The 18,672-nt window shown below is 36.3% G+C and overlaps 1 protein-coding gene across 2 annotated transcripts in view; it reads right to left on the reverse strand.

The window, feature by feature from the left end:
- Rsod (superoxide dismutase family protein Rsod) overlaps positions 1-18,672 on the reverse strand; it is a 108,363-nt gene that overhangs the window by 72,370 nt on the left and 17,321 nt on the right. The window contains exons 2-4 of one of the 2 annotated variants that reach the window (XM_089096269.1): positions 18,035-18,278; positions 10,495-10,651; positions 125-323 (exon numbers count right to left, since the gene is read on the reverse strand). In XM_089096269.1, the coding sequence (XP_088952395.1) occupies positions 125-323; positions 10,495-10,651; positions 18,035-18,278 (600 nt within the window). Of the gene's footprint in view, positions 1-124; positions 324-10,494; positions 10,652-18,034; positions 18,279-18,672 lie in introns of those variants that run through there. The other variant, XM_089096270.1, reaches the window with a different exon arrangement.

Here is an 18,672-nt window from a genome sequence, read left to right on the forward strand (position 1 = left end):
TTTACAGCTTCATCTGCACTCATGACTGCCGAGTGCCCTTACGAGTTTATCTTTTCTTTTTATTTCTGACTTTTTTTAGTGATTTTAATTCCTGATCCTTATAACGTGCCTGAATGAATTGTACCTGATTCGGAATCAAAAATATCCGTTGAGTAAATTTTCCATTTATGAACTGAGCTTGATTCGTCAATATTTACGTCATACAAATCAGCATAAACCAAGGTATCAGACAGACCATCCAGTGCGACACTTCTAATAACCACTGCTCCACTAACAGGTGTAGAAAATTGTGCTACAGCTGTTTTCATAGTACCACGCCAAGGCTAGAAGGAAAAGGGAGAGCTTTTAAAAAGGAGGGATTTGCAAAAGAGAGGTAGGAAGGGGAAAGGAGAGGCAGAAAGAGAAGAGAGAAGATGTGACAGAAATTATTAGGAAAACCAAAAATATCTGGAAGGACATAAAGCAAAGTAGAGTCAAAACCAATAACCAGTTTTTTGGAAGTCATTAGTTGACACTAAAATTTTATTAGGCCTGCTCTTAGATTCTTATATTTTATTTTCTTGCCATTTCTATGCGTTTTTGTATTGTAACCTTTTCAGTTTCTTTTTTCAATACCGCTATTTTTATCGAATGAAATATTTGAATTTTTTACATTATCAATTTTATTTATTTTCAGGCTTGTGAAAGGGGAGAGGTACTTGACTCGATGCCCTCAAATTGAAGCCCATATCTTCTGTATTCCTACCATTTCTTGCGTTTTTTTTCGTTGTTTTGTTTGTTTGTGTTTTTTTTTGGGGGCGGGGGTATACAATACTCTATCCCTCTACTCGAAACATATTTCTGCAAAAACGTATGCTTTTAATATTTCTGGTTTATATTTGGATGGGGGATGGAAAACTTTGTACAAAAGTTTTGTAGTGAAAAGGTCCTTGTTTTCACTGGACACAATTTCGCTGGATTAATGAAAAAGAATTCAATAAGAAAATGAAGATGGTGTTTCTGTGGGAGAATCTGAATTGTTCTTTAAAAGAACTGTCAGCCTCAAAAATTTCTTAGTTAAGGTATATGTCCTCTCTGAAACAAGCGGTTTTACGACGATCTTGCTGCTGTAATTTGCACAGAAAGAACAAAATGCTTATATCATTGGATTCATTAGTTACAGATCTATCCATTCACCAAGCCAGAAATATGATATTACTTAGAATTTTTCGTTGGGAATATTCTGAACTTACTTAAAAAAAATAGGGAAACGGTTCTTTTTCCAACGATTTTTAATCAATTTTCAACGTATTTTCAATCTAAAAAACCATCTACGCTAAATTTCAAAAATATAATTCGGCAGATGGATAGAATTAAATGTCATTTATAGAATGATATCAAAACTGTCTTCTTTCTTTGATATACAAAAATCGTAGGAAAGCAGAAAAATAATATTCTAAAAATTACACAGTGAACATAATCATTAAGACTGTATTACCAATCAAGTTTGCGTATGATGGGATAGGCTTTAGAAATAGCGCAGGCTTCAAGTAGGCTGTTAAAAGGGGCTTAAAATAGCGCTTTGAAGACGAGGTTTCCTATACTCTCGAAATTTTATTCCATTTTGTGCATTAAATGTAAAAAAGGTACAATCCCTTTATATGGGCCTCTCTAAAAAGTCAAGTTTAGCTGATGCTATTGAAATAAAATAAAATAGGATGACTATATAATAGTTTAGAAATAAATTTGGGCTATATGTTTGCACATTAGGGGGGGGGGGGGGCAAATCATTGCATATATTAAATACGTAACCTAACCTAGGTACCTTTTTCCCCATTTAAACTCCAAAAAAACAGCACTTTAAATTCTTAAAACCACGCTATACAATGTATTTCTCTACAGCAGTGTCTCGAATCATCTTGTAAAAACGGGTTTTTCAACGCACCTCTCCCGTTTGACTGTAGCATCTCTTGTTGGACTTCTTTAGAGAGGCCCACATAAAGGAATTGTACCGTAAAAAATGAACACATGAGCCTAAAATTTTGTGAACACAGAAAATCTTTTATTTGTTCCCTAAGAATGTGAACCAAATTGAAATGTAAGCCTAACAGTCCTAAAATATGACAGCCTTAACCCAATTTAGTTCTGAATATGCAAGATTTTTTTCAACATTTGAATGATCACTAGATTCCAGTTAAATACGTATTGATTAAGCTGTAATCGTTAAATTATTTTTAAATTTAAATTTATTTTAAATTATTTTAAATAGTTTAAAGTTAATCCATTAAATTAAGCTGATTTAACCCGAAACCTACTTTAAACCGTATATTTCCTATTAATTGTGCAGTCACTTATCTCAATAGAAAAATAACAACAGCCTTCAAAAGATTCTTCATTTTCAGAAAAGAAGCGAAAAAGGTGAACGAACTAATAATATTAAGGTGGAATTATTTGTCTATTCCAATCCATTTCTGTTACTTTATAAGACTTTCTTATAATAATAATAGTCTATTTATAAAAAAAAAAAAAATTTATGACACTCGTGCAGTAACTAAAAGAAGAAAAAGGAAGAGGACCTTCAGGAAGGTCCTCTTCCGGAAAGAACAAATGAAAAAAAACATCATCAGAAGGAACAAATGCCAAATAGGATTATATTCAAAAATAAAATTTAAAGTTCTAATACACACAGCGTTCTAATTCAAAGGTCTAATACATCAAGACCGTTTATTTGGGATGGCACATCAAAAAGTTAATTTACTGTTTACCATTTTATTTATTATTTACTAAGTTACTACTAATTTAATGTTTCGGTACAAACGTGATAAACAAAGCAAAAACTTTCCCAATACAAATGGGGTTAATTAACAGACCGACGGCAGCAAGATGCGACTGAATGTTTTTAAGTACAGTAGAATTTAAATTTAAGTATTTTAAGTAATAAGCAGAAGTAAGTATTTTCTTTTATTATGAAGGGTATAAAATGGAGTAATTTGCATAATGAAATGAAAAAGATAGAAAATTTTGGTGATTTTAAAGGAAAATTGAAAGAAAATTTCTAAATAAGTATGAATTTTAGTTTTGTTTGTTTTGGAGGAGATTCGAATTAAATTAAGTTCTAAATGTTTGTTGGTTAATGAGTGTGACCACAATACCACAATATGACACAATATAGACCACAAGACACAAGACCACAATATAGACATGGTATCTAGTTGCTGCCCATGTAGTTGCGTATCATTATTATTATTTTATTTTCTTTTTTTCATTATTTCTTTTTTTCTTATTATAGTGAATTTAAGTGATTTTATTTGTATGTGTTTTTTCACCGGATTCACCCCACGTCAACCGTTTTATTTTGGTTTAATCATTTTGATTATTGTATGTAAATTGTTGTTAAAGTTATATAATACATCAAATATAAATAAAGAGTGTAGATCTTACGGATACGGTTTAGTAGAAGAACGTTGCAAGCACATGCAATGTGTGACAAACCAACTTAGTCAGAAAACTTGCAGAGATCGCAGGCATCGAGCTAATGCGCATCTTAATATACTGGGCAACAAAACAAAGTCTTGACGAACTACTTTAAAAATGGGATTGAGCTTCAAAAACTCCCTTTTCTATTTTAACCGTGCTTTAGCACCGGAACACCAATACGGCAAAAACACCCAGAGGCAATTTATTTACTTTCGACGTAATACCTTCGATTAGGGTTTTTTTCTCCGTGACAACACTGCCTTTCCATGTCGAACAAATAAACGCTCAAATAGGGATAATAATAATAATAATAATAACAGCAGAAAACAGTTACAAAAGTCTGGACAGCTGTCTGCTGTTTCTGTTTTCACTGTCTAATAAATGGACTCATCCACATTTGACGGTTTATTTCTTAATTTATTTACTGCAGATGAAGCAAGGCAATTTAAGGCATTGGAATGAACCACATTATCAACGATCCGAAGATATCCATTGTTAACCGATAAAGTGTATTTTTGGTTTTAACCACATCTTTCACAAGGCGCATGAGAAGCCTTATATATGGTAAGCCTTATTTTAAAATAGTAAAATAAATACTATATACATTAAATATAACTTTCATTTTCATGTTTGGCATTCTCTTCTTTTCTTTTCCCACTATCTCCTTTTGGTGGTTTTAGCTTTTTCTATTATGTCATCACGCTTTGGGCAACCCTTGTTACTACGTTCTTTCGTTTTTTTAATCTTAAAATGAAAATCTTGCATTTGATTTACTCATAAGCTCACTTTCCTCTTTTTTTTCGTCTCACTATTCCCTTTTAGCTGTTTCAATTTTGTCCTCACACTTCAGAAAACCATTCTTATTACTTTTCTTTCTTTTGGCTTCTTGTTTGTTTTATTTTCAAGGTAGAGCTTTACAGATCAAATATTGATTTTGAGTCGCCTCTAGGCTCACTTTTCTCTGTTTCTTTTTTTCTCATTATCCCCTTTTGGCTATTTCTAATATAGCTTACATTATTTCTTATATACGGTAAGCCTTATTTTAGATATACTGAACCTGTGACCAGCAAAAATTACCAAAACAAATTTAAAACAAAAAGAGAAGAAAGGCACTACACCGATCTTCTTAGATCTCTACTGGCACTACAATGGCACTGACCATTCATTTACGAAGAACAACTACCACGCAATCGACTATTCCCAGTTTCTTAATCAAAAATCACATTCACGGATTGTGAGTCCAGAGTGCTTTCATTTAAAACTTTCTCCCACCTAGATGGATAGGCCAGTTGCTGTCATTGCTGCAAGTCAAGTATGCTTTGGAAGACCATAGAAAGTCGACTCTCTTAGTGTTTATGTTACTCTCAAAGCCCTTTCTTAAAGTTCTGGTTACCGGAACAACGAGTAACTCCTAACTTACAGTTCGTTGCCATATAACTGTTTAGCATATGCAAAATGAACATAAAACCAAATATTTTCGACTAAATGTCGATAAAAAAAGATCTTGGGGACACTTGCCTTCCTTCTCGTTACAATCTTTAATTTCCTTTGATGTTTTTTTTTTTTTGCTGAAATCGTATGCTATATTCCGTCTCTCAAATAATCCCACCATCTCTATTTTTCCTGCAAGAAAATTCGCATTTTCCTCATTTGTTTTTTCTTTTGAGAAGGCATTTATTTAATTAATGTTACTAAGAACCCTGACATAATTAAGAAGCAACCCCTTACAGAAGAAAGCTATGCGTATCTTCGAGAGTGTGCTTTAGTTTTTCAAAACATCTTCGACAAATAAATAATAAATCAATATAATAATGAAAATAAATGGGATGTTTAATTTGTAAGTAAATTACTTCCTGTAAATATCAGCAATCCAAGATTTTATTTCACTGTGATTTTTTTTTTAAATCTTATAAATGAAAAATAAATGTTAATAATGTATTTTGATTTTAGTAAAGCCTGAATAAGGCAACCGACTTTAAGATTTTAGGGTTAGGGGAAGGCGGCAGTGCCAAACTCCTGTTTGCAATAACTTTTGTTCGTTTAAAGTTTGCCTTAAATATTCAATTTAAATTTTACTCGTTTTGAGATTCATTTATTTATCTACATCTGTATCTATTTTCTTTTTGTTTAGTATGATCAATTATTTTTGCTTGTGCTCGTTTTAGGTTCTTCTTACCAAAGCATTCCCTAAGAATACACCTCTCGTCGAAAAAATGGAGTCCTAGCTTATGTAAAAGCGGTATATGCTGTTAGGGAACTGTATATCCGGGTTGCAGCAGTAGCTAGCAACCTAGTAAGAGACAATATAATCTAGCTCATTATCCGTAGAGACCATTTGGTTTGATATCACGGACCAAGGCCAAGATCAACGCCCAACCAGGATAGGATGTGTATACCGCAGCCGCTCATTGTATAGATACTGAGTAGCCTATGTGCTCTAGAACATGTTTCACAAAGCCACAAGAAACTTCAAAAGTGAATTTCTGATCCCAGGTAACTTTAATTTCCCTAATTTCTCGTGAAAGGAAGGGCTTTCCTTTATAGCACAGTTACTTGTAGTTCAATCACCGTTAGTTCCTTTATTGATGGTTTTTACGATCTCTTTGCTTTCCATGCAGTCGATCAAACCACGCGTTTCCGCCCCCACCAGCAACCAGCATTACTTGGCCTAGTTTTTGTTAATAATAGTGAACTGATCCAAAGGATAAATTACCACCTGCCTATCGGTAAAAGCGACCCCCTCGCCATAGAATTAGTCACTCATAGACAAAAAGCAAGAAATAGACATAAAAAAAGATAATTAGAGACTACGAGGCGATTAAGGTCAAATTGAAGCAGATCAACTGGGAATTGATACCCCACGGTAGAATTAACGACCTTTGGGAGAAATTCTGGGCAATAGCCATGGAAACTCGGCAATGGAACACAATAAGAAATTTTGACCCCATACCTAAGACATTACCATATATGCAGGCTAGCATAAGACAGCAAAACAACTTAAAGAAACGCCAATGGAGAAAAAAGGATAAGCCATGTCATTACGAAAAATATGTCAAAGCCTGAAATGAATTAAGGAACCCGACCAGACAACTGTAACGTAATTTCGAGACAAGACTCTTCAGCCAAAGGAATTTGAACCCAAAATTCTGGAACTATGAATCTAGCAGAGACCACTACTGGATATCCATAAAATGCTCGATATCAGGCGACGGAAATGAATTCATTGGCATCCAATGTATAGCTGATCTCCTAAAGAGCAATTTGCATCAGTCTTCACTAATGAACCTGATAATTTTCTCGCTCCCAGCCTAAAGCCCAACATCCAGAAACAAATGGGTTGTTATATAGTTACTGCATATATGATTGAAAAGCGACTCAAAAGCCTGGACAGCAACAAGACTGCTGATCCTGACAACATTTAACCCTGTTTGCAAAAAGAAGCTGCTCATAAAATTGCCCCTTTAGTAGCTGTGGTTTTTCAACTCCCTTGATGATTAGAAAGTCCCCTCTCAATGGGAAATAGCTTACATCACGTCTATCTTTAAAAGGGAAATAGATCTAAAGCAGAAAATTATAGACCTATCAGCCTCACGTCTGCTGTTGCGAAAGTCCTTGGGAGGATTATTAATGACACACTTCTTCAACAACTTTTTAATAATTAAAACATCTCCAACAGGCAGCACGGCTCTGTTATTAACAGAAACTAACCTTCTAGATACTAATGAACAGGTTACCCAGTTACTGGACAAAGGCCTTCCTTTTGACTTATTCTTCTAGACCTAGCCAAAGCGTTTGACAAGGTCCTACATAATCGGCTTCGTTCTAAGCTAGCAGCAGCAGGAATCAACCACGATTTAGTTCCTGCCTTGTAGATCTCAGACTGTATGATTCTCCACAACAGATAGCAAATGTACAAGCTCGCAGCCCTGTTAAGTCCTAAGTGGTGCTCCCCAGGGAACTATTCTTGGACTCACATAGTTTCTTCTTTATTTTAATGATATGATACCCGAAGTCAGTAAACACTTAACCCTTTACACTGATAAACTATATGGCGTACCGGACAAATCATCAATAAAATGTAACCTTGATCACATGCAGACATGGGCAGACAGATGGTTTCTTTCTTTAACCTGAGGGCTGTGGGGGGAGTGTCATCCTCAAAGGTATAATTTCCGGACCTTTCAACTACTTTAAACAAAATGGCTATCTCAAAATTTTGATTGGATGTGTTTGGGGAATAGGTGGGAGTGAGGGAGGGGGGGATTAGTTGCCCTCCAGTCACTTTCGACTATTAAAAAGAGCACTAGACATTTGAATTTCCAGTCGAATAAGCCTTTTTTGAAGTTTCTACGACAATGCTTTCTATAAAACCTTATTTGTCCCCAGGGCATAACTTATAACCCTTGCCCTGAGGGCTGTGGGGGAGTGTCCTCCTCAAAAACATAATTTCTATTTGGAAATCAACTACGCTGAACAAAATGGCTATCTCAAAATTTTGATTGGATGTGTTTGGGGGAATGGTGAGCGTGGAAAGGGTGTTAGTTGTCTTCCAATCCCTTTCGGCTGTTAAAAAGGGCGAAAGCGACTTCAATTTTCAATTGAATGAGTCCTTTTTAAAGTTTCTACGACAACTCCTTCGATACGAAGTGCCCTGGTCTAAAGAAAAAAATAATAATGCATTGTGGCAACATCGTTCTTTACTTGGGCAGCGCGATTGCGCTGCCTATGATTATTTAAGAATGACTTATACACAAGGATCGGTCAATTAGAATAATAAGCTTTTTACAAGTTCAAAAAACGCTTAGCGTAAAGAGTGAGGTACTGAGTAGGGGGAACCCTCTCATATGCGCAATAATTTCCGTTCGTTTTAAGTTTTAATGTTTCTCCTTATTTTTACTTGAAAAAACTTATTTTTTTTTATCTAGTATCTGATAGTTTTTTAATTAATGCTGGGAAATCCAGCTCCCCTTCCATGAAAATTCCTTTGACCTACGAAAACTCCTCCATGGAAAGATCCTCCTACATCAGCACCCCCCAGAAAATCTCCTCGAAAATATATTTATGCTTCCCAATACTATATGTAAGCAATGGCCAAAGTTCATAGCTTGCAGCCCTTTCCCAGGGGCTGTAGGGGGGGTCAAGCCATCCTTAGACATAGTTATTAGATTTTTCCACCATACTGAAGAAAATGACTATCTCAAAATTTTGATCGGACAATTTTGGGTAAAAATGGGATGGGAGGGAGGGTAGCTCCCTCCAATATTTTTGGTTACTTAAAAAATGCACTAGAACTTTTACATTCTGATCAAATGAGCCCTCTCCTGATCTTCTAGGATCACTGGTTCGGTTTGATCACCCTTGGGAAAAAAAGAAAACATGCATCCGTGATCTTGTTTCTGGCAAAAAATTCAAAATTCTACATTTTTGTATATAGGAGCTTGGAACCTCTGCAGTAGGGTTCTCTGATGTTCTGAATCTCACGGTGTAATTTTTATTAAGATCACTTGGTTTCTTAGGGGTGTTTCCCCCCCTCTTTCAAAAGTTAGGCAAATTTTCTCAGGCTCTTAACTTTTGATGGGTAACATTAACTTCATGACTCTTATATATTTGAATATGCATCAAAATTTGATTCTTTTGATATATTTATTATTATCAAGACTCTGTTTCTTACAGTTTCGGCTACTACTGAGCCGCATCGCTGCTTACCTACAGTTTGTTACCACGAACTATTTGAAAGTACAAGGGAGGCCTTTTGGCATCCTAGCACTGAGCTATATATCTTGAAAATGTTAGCTTAATAGCTTCAGCCATTCCTAAGATATTTTTGATGAGTCCTTTTGACAATCAACATGCACATAGTGTATTTTGATTTTGTTCGACATCCCTCTCAACATTTACCTAAAGTTTCACCTTAATACCCTAAGCCTTCTTGGAGACCTAGGCTCAAACCTGTCACCTTTCTCCCATGAAAAACCTCATGTTTAAACAAAGGGAAACTTGCATAGCTTATAGCCCTTGCCCCGAAGGCTTTGAGGGGTTATGTCATCCCTAGAGTTATAATTACTTGGGCTTTGGACTATTTTGAATAAAAACGCTATCTAAAATTATTTATAGGATATCTATGGAGGAAAAGGGGGTGGTTGGGGGTCTGGTTGCTGTCCGATCACTCCTAACATTAAAAAAGGGCACTAGAACTTTCAATTTTAAGCATATTGGCCCCTTCCGACGTTTATACGACCACCCCTTTCTTGTGAAGAAGTTCTGGAAAAAAAAACAGAACATAGAAGCATTACAGCTCTTTACTATAACAATGCTAGTGCATTGCCTTTGAATTTCTTGCGTATTTCAGCTGTTCATTGTATTTTCTCTTTTTTCTTATTTTCTCTGGCAAAGGCTTCTGGATATTAAATCTTGGAAGGCATTTATTACTGCATATTTTTTCCTTGTCTCAATTAAAAATTTTACCTGCTATTTATTTATCTTGTTTCATCTTATTCTTTGAAGTTTAGAGTGATCCGTCTCCATGCACCCTGTAATACTTTTCGATGATTTTGAATCTGAAGAGAACCAGATATAATTCCAGGACCAAATGACGGAGGTAGGTTTTCCATTTATGTAGCTTTTCAAACTTTCCAGAAGCTTAAAAAACTATATATTTTACAGAAGTCAAATCTTTTTTGTCTAAAATGTTAGTTCTAATGAATTTACAGTAATAGATGTTGCACTTAACATGTATTTGAAAAGGAATAGCGAGACACTGGAAATTGCAATTTCATTCCAGAATATCCTAAATCTACCAAGTGGTCATTGAGCCTGGCCTTTGGAACCCGTTTTCTATTCTCTCTGTGTACTGTTACGGCCATGGTTGAAGTTATATTGGAAATCTTTTCCAAGGAACTCATATATTGTTTGCATACACATATATACATTAGTGTAAATATTATAAATATTAAATATTCAAAATTAACAGGGGCTTTGCAGAGTGCGGCAGCTTAGTTAATTAATGTTTAAACTATATTTGATGGTTGATAGTTTTACCTGAATTGATGCACAGAGAGTGTTTGGCCCATCTAGCACCAATGTCCTTCCCCATATAGATCCAGGACCGAAAAGGGCAACATCTTGGATTTCATTTTCATACACTTCCTCAGATGGTAAGAACACTGGGCCTAATGTTACAGAAAAATCGACAATCCTAAAGAAGAAAAAAAGGGGGGAAATTGTACACTCTAAAATTTTGTTCAACCGAAGTTATTGTTAGGTAGTAAATAAAATATAAGCAATATGAGAGAAGGCAGGCCCAAAAGGCCAGGGCAAACTAGGGCTAAAATATGATAGTGTGTTTAAATTACTAGCCCTGGCTTGTCTATCAAACGCACATGAACTATAAGAGCCTGCTTTTTGGAGTGGGTGAGATATAATAGCAGGAAAAAAAGACCTCGAGTGGGTGTGTTCAATACTTTACCTTTTTTATTAAAAGACTTTTAGGTTTTCTATAGATTACCTGTTGTCGGTAATTTACCAATTTATTTTTCCCCTACCCGAAAAAAATTCCTCTCTCTACGAATCCAGCCTCTAACCTCATTTCCTACCTTAATCGCAGAAATACCCTTCTCTTGCACAGAACAAATAACTTTAATGTATTTATCTGGTACAGCATTCAAAGATAGAACCTTCGCTAAATCTATTCTATTTGCTGAAACAAACGCTTATTCATAATATATCAAACTGAGGACTGAAGGGGTATGATGACTCGGGCACTTTTCAGTTATTAATCTAAGAAAGACAATTTGGTGGATGCACCCTCTCCCCTTCCTAAAACTAGACTGTTTTTCCTTAAAACTGTATTTATAGCATCTCTAAGTAAAAAAACTATCATCATACTACGCAGAAACCAAGCTGATGCCTCTATAATTAGCATCCCCCCAAAGATATTCCATAAAAATTTTGAAATAGAGATTGTTTGAAAATTTTTCAAAGGTCCAATAACTATACCTCTAAGGATGACCTGCAGCAACCAGCCCCTGGGGCAAGGGGTCTAAGTTCTACAAGTCGCTCATTGTTGGCGTTTTTGGCGGTTTTGTTATTTGGTAAGGGGAGCATGTTTGATCCTGGCTCTTGGAAAAGGGCAAGAAATCTCTTACGAAATGTCGAGAGGGGATGTTGAATGAAACCAAAACACACTGTGCACATTTAGGTTGTCAAAATCATCTATATCTACCTATGCTCAAAGCAATTCCTAAGATAATGCTGATACGCGCTTTTGACACCCTGCATGCACAAAGTGTATTTTAATTTAGTTCAAATTCCTCCTCAATATTCTCTGGATAATTCAGCTCAATACGCTTTACTATTTAACTACCTAATAATACTTTATAGTAGTACTAAGAGTAATAGTAGAGGCAGTAGCAGCCGTAGGAGTACACACATACTACCTTTTAATCAGTTGAAAACCCCCTCATCTTGCCATGAGACATTCAACGTAATACCCTAAGCAGTTACTGAGATATTGCTGATACGCTCATTTTCCAACTTGCATGTACATAGTATGTTAAGAATTGGTTCAACATTCTTTGCAATTTCACCTTGACACCCTTAGCCTTAGTAGAAGCAGTTTTAGCAGTAGCAATAGCAATAGTAGTAGCAGTAGAAGTAGCATACAAATAGTACCTTTCGGTTAATTCAACATCCCCCCTAATATACCCTGTAAGTTTCGACTACTACTCGAAGCCGTTCTTGGGATATTACTGATATGGCGTTTTGACAACCTGCATGCACAGTGTATTTTGGTTCAGTTCAACTCCTCCCCCCCCCCCCACTGAATCCTTTGAAATTTTCACCTTAAGACCCTTAGCCTTAGTAGCAGTCGCATCAGAAGTAGTAGTAGTAACGTGCACATATTGTCTTTTCGTAAATAAAACATCATCTTGATTATTCCCTGAAAGTTCAGACTCAATGCCCTAAACCGTTCGTAATATACGCCCTTTTGACAAACTACATACACATTATATGTTTTGATAAAGTACAACACTCCCCTCCAATTCCTTGAAAGCTTTACCCCTATACCCTTAGCTTGTTTGGACACCAAGGATGAAAAATATCCACTTCCCTAGCAACAAATACTATACAGAAACAATGAACGAATGGCACAACTTACAGCCCTTGTCCAAGGACTGGGAGGGGGGTGTCTTGTCATCCCCATAAGTATTGAAACTGGACCTTACCACTTTACTGAACAAAATGGCTATCTCTAAATTTTCATTGGGTGTCATAGGGGAATTCAGGGGCGTTGGGGATCTGTTTGCTCCCCAGGCACTTCGGCTTTTAAAAAAGGCACTAGAACTTTTCATTTCCAATCGAACGAGCCCCGCCGAATTTTTTACGACAGCTCCTTCCATACGAAGCGTCTTATAAAAAGAGCCTATTTTGCTCTTTACTTAGGCAGTGCCTTTACTTAGGCATTGTGCTTCCTAAGATTGTAGATATTACATAAAATGAAAAAGGCACTGAAATATGCAAACAGGTTCTTACATCCACCTGGCGTTGATGGTGGTAACAGAGAAGCAAACCTAAATAGCCTGTTTTGTCGGATTCAAATACCTCTGCTGGTGACAGGGGAGACAAATTTTAGCCAAACTACATGCATTTATTAAGCTCCGTGTTTTTATCAGTCTTTGACCTAAAACTTTTTACGAGCCTGTCGAAGATGAACAGTACTTGAATCAGCATATTTCAACGTGCTAAGTAGGATATGAGCCCAACTGAGGTACTTTTTTTCCGTTGTGAAAGTACAGTACGATTGCCCTGAAGATTGAAAGACACTTTGATTTTACACAGCACCCCGTCACAGACTTTACTGAAAGTCTCATTAAATACACTTTTTCAGTCTTGGTATGAAACCCAAATCGATTTTTTTTTATTTTCAGCCATATGTGGGAAGGAATAAAATCAAATAGAGATGGGAAGGCAGTCCAAATAGAATCCTTCTTTCAGAAATCTGTCTTTGTGACTCCCAAACAAAGCAACAATAGGGTCCATGTTAGAAGTAGAAGATAACGGTCCAATATATGAAAAGCTGTCACTTTTAGGTCAAGTAGAATCAAACAGTTCGTGGTAATGAACTGTAAGTAAGGAGCGACCCAGCTAAATAGTAACCAAAACACTAAAAACGGAAATTTGATACCAATAGATAAATCAAAAGAATTAGAGTTTTATTTTGATTTCAAATATCATAAGTTTCATTAAGTTTAATCTTAACCATCAAACGTTACGAGCCTGAGAAAATTTTCCTGATTTTTGAAAAAAGGGGAAAACCCCCCCTAAAAGTCACAGAATCTTGATGAAAATCGCACCATCAGATTGAATGTATCAGAGAACTTTACTGAAGAGATTTCAAGCGCTTATCTGAAAAAATGTGGAATTTTATATTTTTTACCAGAAGAACGAACACGGATGCGTGTTTATTTATTTTTTTTCCCAGGGGTGATTGTATTGACCCAGTGGTCCTAAAATATCGTGAGAGGGCTCATTCAAGCAGAAATTAAAAGTTCTAGTGGCCTTTTTTAGTGATCAATAATTGGAGGGCAACTAGGCCCTCTCCCACGCCCCTTTTTTCTCAAAGTCATCGGATCAAAATTTTGAGATAGACATTTTGTTCAGCATAGTTGAAAGGCAGAAAACTATCCTTTGGGGACATCGTGAACATCCACAGCCCCTAGGGAAAGGTCTTTAAGTTACAAAATTTGCCCATTGTTTATGTATAGTATTTGTTTTTAAGAAGTATGCCTAGATTTTTAGGGGGAAGGGTGGAATTATCTGCTGGTGGGATTTTCCACGGGGATAATTTTCCTCGGGGAGGACAATTTCCAGGGGGTTAATTTTTCAGGGGAAATTTTACAACGGGGGAATTAGCCTGAATTCCTATACGAAATTCTTCTTATGTTTTACTTTCTCATTGCCACGTAAATTTTGCGCGTGAAGATGTTAAGGTTAATTGTCCGGGGTAAATTTTCACCAGGATTGAATTGTCTAGAGAAAAAATCCTTGGGGAGGAGATATTTTTACGTGGAGGAGTAGCCAGTTTTCCTGGTTAAAAAACGATCAGAAATTAGATCAAAAAAAAAATCGACTGAAAGTAAGGAGCAACATTAAAACTTAAAACGAACAGAAATTATTACGTATATGAGGGGATTTGCCCCTCCAAACCACCTCGCTCTTTACGCTTAAGTTTGAATTCTTTCCCAATTCATTAAGATCGCGTCATCTCAGATGCTCATTTTGTTGACGACCTGACCATCCTAGTGGACTCCATGGATCAGTTGCTTAAAGCGCTTCAAATCTTACGAAAAGAAGCCGCAATTGTGGGACTGCAGAAAAACCGGAACAAAACGAAAATCATGGCCATAGACCAGTCTTCTCCTGCTGTCATTTCTACAGTCAGTCTGGACGGAACAACTACCATAGAAGTTGTCCAAAGGTTTACCTACCTGGGATCCACGATTTCTTCAGATGGCTACCTTCTCTCCAAGCTGTACAAAAGAATGTCCAACGCATGTTCTACCTTGGACAGGATCAACCGTCACCTTTGGTGAAAACCGAATATCAGTCGTTCAACTAAATTACAAATTTCCAACGCCCTCGTCGGTTCTCTGCTGCTTTATGGAGCAGAGACTTGGCAATCATCAGCCGCAACCCTGATGGCCATCGATAGATTCCAGTCGAAGAGTCTGAGAAGGATAGAAGGTCTACGGTGGGTCGACTTCGTGAGTAACGAGAAGCTGCTGCATTTTACCAAGCAGTACCTGTTTTCTACCCAAGCAGCCGAGAATACCTTACGGTGGTTTGGACATCTACTTCGAATGCCGCCGCACTTACCTGCAAAGATGATCTTCGACATTGACCCTGTCAAAGCCGGTTGGAAGCGACCTCGCGGCCGACCAAAGAAGCGATGGTCCGACAGCGTATGCGAGTTTCTAGCGATGGCAAATATCAAACCGAGTGAAGTGCAAACCCTTGCAATGGACCTAAGTGAAACGAGGAGGCAGACTTCATTCTCTATCGCCATGTAGCACCCCGTAGGAGACCTAAATAAGTAAGTAAAGTACATGCCACTTAAAACTCAAGAGGAATTTGCTGAGCTTTCGAGTGATTCAAAGTTAAAACTACAATTTCCAAAAAAGCCCTTGACTGAATTCTGGATCAGAACTAGAACTGAATTTCCCACAATCGGAGATATGGCATTATATGTTCTTCTGCCATTCAGCAGCACATATTTATGTGAAGTTAGTTTATGAGCTGTAACACTTATCAAGCCCCAATATCATTCATCGCTAAAAAATGTTGAAGAGGTCTTACGTCCAGCAGTGCCAAATATTCCACCAAGATTTAATTTGTTATGCAATAAAAAAGAGACACATCCATCTCACTAATGTTTTTCCTTTCATTTTAATTTGATTTTTACCACTCAACGACTGCGTTCGAATATATTCGATTGAACTAAGACAGTCAGAATTCTCTTTTGTTTATGTTATTGCAAAAAATTGAATTTTGATGAAAAATAGGGCATATAATTTTTTTAAGTATCATAAAGACAACTTTTCAACTTTTGTGGAATTTTATTTTTATTTTTGTATGTTTATAAACAAATTCTAAAACTATATATTTTCATGTGTATATGTATATTGTTACCTATTAATTAAATCATCAAAAAATATTTATTTGTCTTTCAATTATTTTTATATGGGGTCGCCAAGAAAACTTGCAATCATAAATGGGGTCGTGAATGAAAAAAAGTTCCTTTGAACTTTGTCCAACTTTGGACTTGAGCCCAAAGTTGAGACATGAAGTCGTCTTTGTCATAAAGTGGTCTATGATGACATTGATGAGCTCTGGGGCCACTGAACATCCTTGACGCACCCCTGTTGTGATTCAGAAGAATGGGCTGCGCCAGCCATTGTCTTGAACACAGCTCTCTGTGCCATGGTGTAAAGCTTCGAAGAGTCTGCAGTATTTCTCTGGGAGGCCAGTCGATGCTAGAATCTTCCAAAGTGCCTGTCGGTCCACTAAGTCGAACGCAGTCGACGAAGTCAACGCAGTCAATCGAACGAAAGTCAACGCAGGCGAAAAAAGCCTTCTGGTGGAACTCCGTGACTTTTTCTATTATCTGATTAATCGTGAAAATCTGCTCGATGGCGGAACGGTCCGACATAAAAGTAGCTTGTTCAGGTCACCGAATCCCACGGACTATATTCCGACAAGGATCCAGCAGGAGCATTGAGAAAAGTTTTCCTGGGAATGACAGCAGAGTTATTTCACGGTAGTTCGAAATCAATATTTAATATAAAATATGTGCAGAGCTAGATCTATAGCGCTTGTTAAGTGATCTACAATAATTTTTGCATTAAAAGTTTTACAATGATCGATTTTAAAATTGTCGACATTGGAAAATATTTCGAACGATTTTTTTTTATCATCTCTTTCCAAATTCTAATCTTTTTAATAAAACTTTCAATTTCATCATTAAAAGTAAACATGTCGCAATTTTTTTCTTGAAGAGACAAGTTGAGATCGTTTAATTTCGCAAAGATATCCAACAAACAACGCAGTTTGGATAGCCATAAGTCTTTTTGAAGAAAAGCAGCAAATTCACATTTTCGTTCGGTGATGAATATTTCAATACCGTCTTTTAATAATAATCTTCTTAAGCTTTGACCTCTTGACAACCATCTTACTTCTGCATCTAATATTAAAGTTGTATAGACAGAATCCCTATCCTTACAAAGATTTGAAAATAAGTGACTGTTAAGTGTTTTTCTTTTTGCTGCAAGGGTCTCTCGGTAAGTAAAGCAATGAGTAAAAGTTACATGGTAATAATGAGTAGCTTGAAAAAATGATTTAAAACCAATGTTTTTTCCCGTCATTGCTCTTGCACCATCTGTACATATTCCACAGGAAGACGCGACCCCATATGGGGATCGCGACCCATAGTTTAGGAAGGACTGGTCTAAAGTATAACTGAACAGTAACCAAAATACCATCTGTAAACTGTAATGCAATATCTATTTGTTTTATTAGCATGACAAGAGAAAAATTGAGAAATGAAAATGCTATGTTATGTACTATATCCTGATGCCCAAATGCTTATCAACAAAACTGGAGAAAGTTCCTTTTTTACGGGGAAACAGATTATAATTAGCAAGTTAATTTCTTGAATGTTAAATCTTAAAAAGGAAATACTTTTAACAAAAAGCATTAAAACGTACCACTTTTAACAAGAAGTATTGAAAAATCACTATTTTCGCAGACGATATTCAAAAAGTACCAATTTGACCAAAAAGTATTAAAATAGTAGTCTACTTTGGTACGACCTGTAGTGACCTTGTTCAGCTATTTTTTTTCAGACTGTAAATACTATTACTTTTTAGAATGTACATACAAAAATATGAAATAACCCATTTCTAGTTATAATAGCCGAAAAAAAATTTCCCGGGATTTTTTTTTTTAATTTTGGCAGCACTATTACAATTTTATTATCTCAGCTGAACGGATCCGGCATTACTGATTGAGCACGAAAACTTACTTTTTCCCAAGATTCCTTGGATTACAAGATTCTTGTTTGCTATAGTCTGTAGGCAACTCATACACAGCAAGATCATAAAAGGACTGACTCTCAATTGTATCTGATACTATAGCCACCGTGATGCGGACTACTCCTTTGTTCCCGGTGAAAGATAGTCCAGATTCTCCATGGTCAGGTGCTTTGAAAGTGACATTTCCTTTCAACCCTTTACTGGAAAAGCTGGCGTAAAGGTCTTCCAAGAGATCTTATAAAATAAAATAAAAATTATAAGCTTTAATACCTTCTAAAGTCGCAGGATTTTAGGGGGATGGAGTATACCCACTTGGATTTTCAATACACAATCACAATATAAAAATTGAAAGACTCTGGTGTAAAAACATAATTCTATGGTTTTTAGATAATTATCCCCTTCCTCCTAGTCAAAATCTCTTGATCTTTCCTTAAAGAGCATACCTGGCGTTGTCGAATGGTATTAGCAAATATATCTGTTCAATAACAAGAGGTTCCTTGCTTGGGGTCTATCGAGTCTTTCTCGGAATTTCTGCTTTCAGAAGATCCCATAAAAGCTTCTGCCATAGCCGGGAGGGGGTTGAGAAAAATGCATTCTTTTCATAAGCTTATATACATTTTTACAATAT

The sequence above is a fragment of the Artemia sp. Qi Xiang Cuo genome, chromosome 11 (genome assembly GCF_049724085.1).
Source record: "Artemia sp. Qi Xiang Cuo chromosome 11, ASM4972408v1, whole genome shotgun sequence".
Taxonomy (NCBI): Eukaryota; Metazoa; Arthropoda; class Branchiopoda; order Anostraca; family Artemiidae; genus Artemia; species Artemia sp. Qi Xiang Cuo.